Source organism: Dipodomys ordii, unplaced genomic scaffold (genome assembly GCF_000151885.1).
Source record: "Dipodomys ordii isolate 6190 unplaced genomic scaffold, Dord_2.0 Scaffold48, whole genome shotgun sequence".
Classification (NCBI taxonomy): Eukaryota; Metazoa; Chordata; class Mammalia; order Rodentia; family Heteromyidae; genus Dipodomys; species Dipodomys ordii.
The window spans coordinates 482,743-491,742 of NW_012267264.1; the positions used below are offsets into that span (position 1 = coordinate 482,743).

Below are 9,000 nucleotides of genomic sequence, written 5' to 3' on the forward strand. Positions count from 1 at the left end.
CTTGCCTTGCATGCATGAGGCCCTGGGTTCGATTCCTCAGCACCACATAAGCAAAAAGAAAAAAGCTGGAAGTGGCGCTGTGGCTCAAGTGGTACAGCGCTAGCCTTGAGCTAAAGAGCTGAGGGACAGCGCCCAGGCCCAGAGTTCAAGCCCCACGACTTGAACCCCCCCCCAAAAAAAGAAAAGAAAACACCATGTAATCCATATGTTAAGTTAAAAATGAGCTATATTCAACTATTCTTATTTTGTGATGTGGTCTTTGAGATAGTGTGTATTTTACACGTATACTACATCTCAGTTTGAACTAGTTTCCATGCACGTGGCTAGTGGCTGTGTATGGGACAGCACAGACATAAAGCATGCATCAGCCGCTGACATTCTGCCAGAAAGGGAGAAAAGAAGGCGGATGGTGGAGGGGGAAAAACTGAAACCGACAAAGAAAACCCAGTGAAAATGAGCCATGATACCAAAGCTTATCTTAGGGTAGCAGATTGAGAAAGGGAAATTAGAGACCAATAAATCTGTGTATGTTGTAGAAACTGTTTGTATATATTGGGGGGTAGGAAGGAGGTAGAAAGCAAGCTCTAGAAGATTGAGAGTATATATACCCTTACCATGAGGACAGAAAAGGTCACCCAGTGTTCATCACAGAAGTGTACCCTGCCAAGGGATGACAGCGCTGGAATCCTGCTCGAGCTCCACTCAATGAACAGAAGCCCTGGCTTTGGAAGGTGGAACTGCATCTTTTCTGGCCTGCACAAAGATTCTGTCCCATAGCAAGCACTTGTGCCACTGCATCTGCCTAGAGGGTCACCTTCTTTTATTTGTATATTTATTTACTTTCCAATTTATTTTGCGCCAGTACTGGGGCTTCAACTTGTTTCTTAGCTTTTTTGCTCAAGACTGGTGCTCTACCACTTGAACCACAGCTCCACTTCTAGCTTTTTGCTGCTTAATTAGAGACCAGAGTAGCACAGACTTTCCTGCCCAGGCTGGCCAAAAACTACAATCTTCAGTTCCCAGCCTCCTGAGTAGCTAGGTGAGGATAACCACCTTCTATGAGGCATCAAGATCCTGACCAAGCTGGCTGCTGTCTCAGTATGGAGGCAAGCCGAGCTGGCAGCTCTCATTCCCACTTCTACATGGTGGGTGCCCAGCACACCGTGTTACCCATGGTGTGCCCAGTACCTCGTGTTACCCACTCACCTCGGATGAGGAAGTAGCCACCTACGATGAGCACCAGGCCGATCGGAGCTAACACAAAGCCAGCGCGGTAGCGGTAGTTCTTATACCCCACAAAACAGATGCCACTCACGGAGTCCCCATCCACCTGTGGCAGGAGAGTCAGTTATTGGCCTTGTCCACCAATACCACCCCACTTAGGCCCTCAGCCCCCTACCAGTCACTATACCTGGGCCACAGCAAGGATTGCCACAGTCAGGACGAAGGGAAGTGACCACGTGAGCAGGTGGAAGTAGGAAGTCTTGCCTGAGAGAGGCTGGTACGTAGTGCCTAGGGCTTTGAAGGAGGTGTGCCAGGCATAGGTGAGGACCACAAACCAGACCACGCCAGCCATCAGGGCGTAGTACACGATGACAAAGATGATAACGCAGGACAGGGTCTCATTGGAGCTGTGTAGACATGGGGTGGGGGATGCCATTTGTTGGGTAGGAGGTCACTTTGCACTGCCTCTACCAAATCTTGCTGTCTGGTAAGGTCTGGAGGAGAGCTCAGGAGTCAGGACTGGGCGAGGCTGCTGAAGCTGGGCCCCACAATAAAATGCAAGCAATGGAGGTCCTGAGGCTGAGGCCAAGGTCTCAAGACAAGAGGCCTTGGAACAATAAGACAGGGCTGAATCCCACCCTGAAATCCAACTGGTAATTCCAACCTGCCCATTTTGTGGCAAAGGCCTATTATAGCCTTCCTTCCAAGATGCTTACGTGGGCTCCCCAAGCCTCATGGTACCATCTGCACGGCAGACAATCTCCCGGCGGGCACCATCCATGAACTGGGCCAGCCAGCCAATGCTGCCCACGAAGAAACAAGCGTTGACATAGAAGAGAATAACAGCAGGGTATCGATTCGAGTTCCTCCAGTCAGCCACAAAGGTGGCCTGCAAGAGAGTTAGAGAGGTAAGGATTGTTCTGCTGCTGCTGCACCTGATCTGAACCTCAAATGCTTCCATCGTGACCTCTGAGACACACACCAACCCCCCCCCCCCCCCCCCCCCCCCGCAACAAACCTATTGAGTCACACCCCTCCAGAGCCTAGCCTTGTGCTAACAATCTGGCTCCCAGCTGTCCAGGCAATGGGATCCGCCCGTTCTTTCCCTGTCCTTGTCCCTCTCCCTGTCGCTGACCAGGGTGAAGAGCGTGCAGAGGCCGGTGACAGCGCCAAAGGCCGCGATGTAGCTGTGCATGTCTTGGTGCTCCGCCTCGGTGAAGAGAGGATTCTGGCACTGGATCCCACAGCCCTCCACATCCTCGTACCAGCTCTTGGGGTTGTCTGTCCGCACCAAGGGCGCTTCGCACTGACCCGAACTGTTGAACTTTATGTTCTGTACCTCATTCTGCCACCAAGGGAGGGGAGAAGGAAATGGCAAGGGGAGAGGTAACTCATGGCTGGCCACTTATTCAGGAAAGGGGAAGCAGTTTCTGGTGAGCAGAACCCCATCAGACTTGGTTATGCAACCTTGGGCTAATGATTTGACTTCTCTGTAGCTCAAGATCCCCATCTTTGTGAGTGTAGGGGGATTAAATTCAGGGTCTTGTACTCTCACTTAGCTTTTCCATTCAAGATTGGCACTTTGTCACTTGAACCACAGCTCCATTTCTGGTTAATTGGACATAAGAGTCTCAAATTTGTCTCCCTCGACTGGCTTTGAGCTGTGATCCTCAGATTTCAGCTTCCTGAGTAGCTAGGATCACAGGTGTGAACCACTGGCAACCAGCTTGCTTCCTCATCAATGAGAAAGTCTTATTTACCTCTAGGTAGAGTCTAAGGATCAGATAAATAAATAGATAGATGTATAGTGCTTATAATGCTATTTTGTGGGTGGTGAATTATAGTCTGTATTTTTACTATCATTTCTATTCTTGCTATTACTGTTTCAGATCTCTCCTTTCCCAGGCAGACTAGATATTCTTCTTCCTCTACTTCTATCTCCTCCTACCTGCCCCCCCCCAATCTTGGTGTCTCCTGATGTGTCTTATTCTATGCCTTGACCTTTACATGAATGATAAAGTCCCTGAAGGCAAGTTTATTTCATCCATGACTCCTGTGGCATTCTACCACCTAACAGAATAGGTGCTCAAACAGTCTTTGCTGGAATGTTTTCTTGGGTGAGTTGAGAACCCTTGAGAGACAGAGGCCAGCCAGTGAGCTGCTGGTCTTCGAGCTCATGGATCACCATAGATTTAAGGTCACCAGAAGGGAAGGTGCTGATCTCTCTGTAGCCCAGCAGATCCCTGCCTCATGTCAGGCTAGTCCACCAGACGTTACCCCTCAGAGCACTCACCGGGCAGCCTTCAGGAAAGTGGTCAGGGGTACATCGCAGGAAGTCTGGCCAGCCCCGCTCCCTCTCCACGATGGCACAAGGGCCTCGGGTGGCCTGGCACAGGGTTCGGCTGGGCAGTTCCACCCGGTCATTCTCACACTTGGGCATGTACACAGCACACAGCAGGGGCTGGATCACTGCCCAGCAGCGGGGGGCATTCCTGAGGCCTGTGGGTGGGGATGACAGTGTGGGGATATTGCAGTGAAAACCCCTCCCCATTTGACCCACTGGAGTGGCTATCCCCTATTCCCAAGCTCTCTTCTACGTGGCAGGACAGGTGCTACTGCTCACAATCACAATGTTTCTCAACAGGACTGGGCAGGGCATTTCTAGTACTTTTTTTTTGTCGGTCGTGGGGCTTGAACTAGGGCAGGACATGTCTGTGTGCTATAGGGCTGCCCCGTGCAATGCAGGCCACTTCACCTCTCTAAATCCCGCCCACCAAATACCCATAGAACCTAACTTGCTGTGAGTACCAAAAATGTTCCCCCCACCTATGCAGGGCTGGTGGAGGGAAGAGGACCTTAAGAGAAGCTTCTGGCTGGACACTGGGGCTGTTTTTTGTTGTTTTGTTTTATTGTTGTTATTCCAGTATTGGGGCTTGAACCCAGGGCGTGGGTGCTGTCCCTTAGCTTTTTCACTCAATGCTTATGCTCTACCATTTGCGCCATATCTCTACTTCTGGCCTTTTGGTGCTTAATTGGAGATAAGAATGTCATGGACTTTACTGCCTGGGATGGCTCTGAACCTCAATCTCAGGTCTCAGCCTCCAGAGTAGCTAGGATTGTAGACAGGACCCACTAGTGCCCAGCTCTTTTAAACCCTTCTACAGGCCTTTCTCGTCCAGGGCCAGGAGGGCTATGAGACCCCCTCCCTGGGCCCACTCACTAGAACCAGCCCTCCAAACCCTTGCTCTTCTTACCAAACTGGAGTAGAGAGAGAAGAGGTGAGGACTTAAGAGGTAGTCAGGGGAGCCAGGAACTCCAGATGCAGAGGAAGAAACGGGAGATCAGGTGGGGAGAAACAGAGGAGGCTGCAGCCAGTGCACAGGGAGGAGAGATGTTGTCAGCAGACAGAAACTCAAAGGGGTCTCCCAGCACCCCTTCCCCAGCCCAAACCTCTACCTTCCTCCCTCCAATAGCTGGGTTCACTCTGCTCTCTTTCCATAATCCCTACAGAGCCACTGTGACACCTGTATCCCAGGTAAGACGTTGGATCAGGATATGAAAGCCAGCATGGATCAATTTCCTGCTGTCCTGCAGGTGATAAAGGAGGCTGAGAAACAGCCTTTTTCCAGGGAGACGATGGAGAATAAGAAGCGTGGGGTTTTCAATTAGCCTGTGTGGGTCTATATTGTGGCTGTGTTGTCTTGAGCAAGGTCCTAAATCTCTACCTTTGGCCTCAGTCTCCTCTTCTGTGGTATCAGGATGGTAGATTTACCCATGAAACTGTTATGAAAAATAAGAGACACCACATTCACTCATCCCACCTATGAGGTAGTAAGTTCCTTGGGAAAGGCTAGCGGTTATCACTGAGGCCTAGTTTCAACATGGTAGCTCTGAGTCTACTTCCGGGTGACAAGCAAGTTCCTCCCAGTTATGCAGAAATAGCCTTAGACAACAGTTCCCACCCAACTCACCTCAGAACCACCTGGACAACCTATAGCCCCTAGATGGAAAATCCCTGTCCTGGAAATTCTGAGTGGGTGATCTGGGTGGAAAGAGCAGCAGGGGCCAGGGCCAGGGTAAAAGGAGAGGGTGCGATGTTCCTTGTCTTATAAGGTGATTGTGCCTCCATGAATCCGCCATGAAGTGAAAGAATTCTAGATGGGAAACGCACTCAAACACCCCAATTACTGGGCACCCTAGCTTAACAACACAGCACACTAGGGAGCATGATGGAGCAGCTGACTGGGAACTGAGGCTCATGACCACTGCCCAGTAATGTGGAGAGATTAAATTACATATCACTAGCCTGGGAAGAGATCCAAATTCAAACTTGGAAGCAAAACTTCTATTGAATGCATGTTGCCTTTGCACCATCCTTAAGACACACAAAACAACTGTTTAAGTTGAATCACTGGAAGTCAGGGAATCGGCACACCACGGTGAGAGACTGTTCTGTCTTCAAATGGTAGCTAGTTATGGCTGTAAGCACTTGTCTAAATGCATGAAGTTATTAAATAGCACATTGAAAATATTGGAGGGAGGAGCTCTCTAGAGTAAAATGTATTCTAGAGGGGCTCCAGGTAGTTAATTGATTAAAATGCTATTTTTTTATTTTATTATTCTCTCGTTCTCTCTCTGAGAGAGGGACTTATTAGGCAGGTGATCTACCACTGAGCCATGCCTCTAACCGTCTGCAACATTATTTTTTATTTATTTATTTTTATTTTTTGTTGGTCATGGCTCTTGAAATCAGGGCTGATTGATGTCCCTGAGAATTTTTTTGCTCAAGGCTAGCACTTTACCACTCTGAGCCACAGCTCCACTTCTCGTTTTCTGGTGATTAATTGGAGATAAGAGTCTCACAGACTTTCCTGCTGGGGCTGGCATTGAACCTCCATCCTCAGATCTCAGCTTCCTGATTAGTTAAGATTACAGGCATGAGCCACCAGCACCTGGCCCTCTTCAACACTTTAAACATCCCGTTTCATATTTTAATCTTCATATATGGGCATTGTGATACATACTTCTAAGCCCAGCTACTTTGTAGGCTGAAGCAAGAGGATTGAGAATTTGAGGTCAGACTGAGCAAAGTTAAGTGAGATCCTGACTCAAAAATAAAATATAGAACGTGTGGTAATATACACAGAATCCCAGTACTCTAGAGGCAGAAGCAGGAGGATCCTGAGTTCAAGACTAGCCTGGGCTACATGGTGAGACCCAATCTCAAAAACCAACTAAAGAAACTGTAAATTAAAGGTCTGGGAGGCAGGGCTTCAGTACAGTACTAGTCTAGCACACTTGGGGTCAGGGGTTCAACAGCCAGTTCCAGTTCCACTTAATTAACTAATTAATCAAGTCTCCAAGAGGAATAAGATTATTATTATTTTTTTTTTGGTGCTGCTTCTAGGGCTTGAATTCAGGGTATTGGCGTTGTCTCTAAGCTTTTTGCCTACTTGAGCCTCAGCTTTACTTCTTGCTTTTTTTTGGTGCTTAAATGGAGGTAAGAGTCTCATGGCCTTTCCAGCCCAAGCTGGCTTCAAACTACAATCCTCAACTCTCAGCTGAGTAGATAGGGTTATGGGCATGCGCCACTGGGAGCTGCAGATTATTAATTAAAAAAAAAAAAGAGAGATGGGAATGTGGCTTAGTGGTAGAGTGTTTGCCTAGCATGCATGAAGGAAGCCCTGGGTTTGATTCCTCAGTACCACATAAACAGAAAAAGCCAGAAGTGTCGCTGTGGCTCAAGCGGTAGAGTGCTATCCTTGAGCAAAAAGAAGTTCAGGGACAATGCCCAGGCCCTGAGTTCAAGCTCCAGGACTGGCAAAAAAAAAAAAAAAAAAAAAGTGAGCTATTTAGGGGGAAAAATGTTGAATTTGTACTCTGTTTTTTCCATAAAAGAAAATTCCAAATGGATCAAAATTAACTATAATATTTTAAAAAGTTAAAGTGCTAGAAGAAAAAATAGAAAATTATTTTTAAAACATGGAGTGAGCCAGGCGCTGGTGGCTTACGCCTATAATCCTAGCTACTCAGGAGACTGAGATCTGAGGATTGCAGTTCAAAGCCAGCCTGGGCAGGAAAGTCTATGAGACTCTTATTTCCAGTAAGCCACCAGAAAACCAGAAGTGATGCTGTGGCTCAAGTGGTAAAGTGCTAGTTTTGAGCTGAAAAGCTGAGGGACAGTGCCCAGGCCCAGAGTTCAAGCCCCATGATTGACAAAAATAAAAAAATAAAATATAAGTTAAAAAAACCTTGGAGCAAGAAAGGCCTTTTAAAACACAACCTAGAGGCTGTAGAATAATATTTTTTTACGAAGTTCAGTAAAGTAAAAAGCAAACAAAATCATACGAAAAACGTATACCTAGAAAATATATTTCTAATACGTATCACAGGTAGTCACTCTCCTTACATATATAAATCTCTTCCAAAGCAATGAGAAATGGTTAAAGTTATAGAACTATGGTCCAAAGGCGATGTATCACTCAGAGGAAATAGTCTTTAAAATCATAGAGAGAAAGTTGGGCGCTGTAATCATAGCTACTCAGGAGGCTGCCGTCTGTGGTCTGAGGATTGCTATTTGAAGCTAGCTCAGCCAGAAAAGTTCATGAGACTCTTATCTCCAATAGACCAACAAAATCTAGCACTGAGCAAAAAAAGCCCCAGGACAACATCCAGGCCCTGAGTTCAAGCCCTAGCCCCAGTCCCAGCACCAAAAACAGAGATGCTTAGCCTCATTCTTGACAAGACAAATGCAAAATAAAACCATAAAAGAGATAACTTGTAAATCTTTAGAACAATAAATATGAAAACATCTGAAAATACCATATTGTCAGCAGTATGTGGGCAATCTGACACTTAGTGCTGGTAGAAATAAGTGTCAATAACTTCCTATGGATAGCACTTAGCTTAGCAGGATCTATTTTGAAAAAAATGTATACCTTGGGCTGGGAAGGTAGCTCAGTGGTAGAGTGCTTGCCTCGCATGCATGAGGTCCTGGGTTTGATTCCTCAGCACCATATAAACAGAAAAAGCCAGAAGTGGCACCGTGGCTCAAGTGCTAGAATGCTAGCCTTGAGTGGAAGAGCTGAGGGACAGTGCCAAAGCCTAGCCCACAGTTCAAGCCCCACGACCAACGGGGAAGAAAAATGTATACCCGTTCCCAAAGATAATATATAAGATTATTCATTGCAGCAGCATCTGCAACAGTAAAAGACTGAAAACAGCTAAGTCATATCCATCAAAAGGAGATTTGCTATAATATATAACATTCATTAAGGGCCAGAAGTACAATTCAAAAGCAAGTGCTAGGTTCAATCCCCAGTACATATGCAAACATGTGTGCACCAATGTGCACATGCATTATACACACAATATAATAGGACACTATTAAGGTTGAATTACAATGTGCACATGCATTATACACACAATATAATAGGACACTATTAAGGTTGAATTACAGGCATGGAAATGGAATACTGTTCAATATGCACTATTAAGTGGACACAGTTGAGTAGAACATGGTACCTGCTGGAAGTGGAGGAAAGACTAATGACACATGTACAGATGGACACAGATTGGGTGTCTCTAAAAAGAATACATGAAAATAAGTATTGGTGTTTACCTCTGATGAGAAATACATAGCTGAGTTGACTAGAAATTCACTTTTGAATTTTTTTTTTTGGGTCCGGTTGTGGGGCCTGAACTCTGGGCCTGGGCGCTGTCCCTCAGCTCTTCAGCTCAAGGCTAGCACTCTACCACTTGAGCCATAGCGCCACT

General features: G+C 46.6%; 1 protein-coding gene across 1 annotated transcript in view; it reads right to left on the reverse strand.

Moving 5' to 3' along the window:
- Smo (smoothened, frizzled class receptor) overlaps nt 1-9,000 on the reverse strand; it is a 43,038-nt gene that overhangs the window by 23,914 nt on the left and 10,124 nt on the right. Inside the window, exons 2-6 of the mRNA XM_013019944.1 lie at nt 3,518-3,723; nt 2,360-2,569; nt 1,941-2,113; nt 1,412-1,631; nt 1,207-1,330 (exon numbers count right to left, since the gene is read on the reverse strand). Of these exons, the coding sequence (XP_012875398.1) occupies nt 1,207-1,330; nt 1,412-1,631; nt 1,941-2,113; nt 2,360-2,569; nt 3,518-3,723 (933 nt within the window). The remainder of the gene's footprint in view (nt 1-1,206; nt 1,331-1,411; nt 1,632-1,940; nt 2,114-2,359; nt 2,570-3,517; nt 3,724-9,000) is intronic.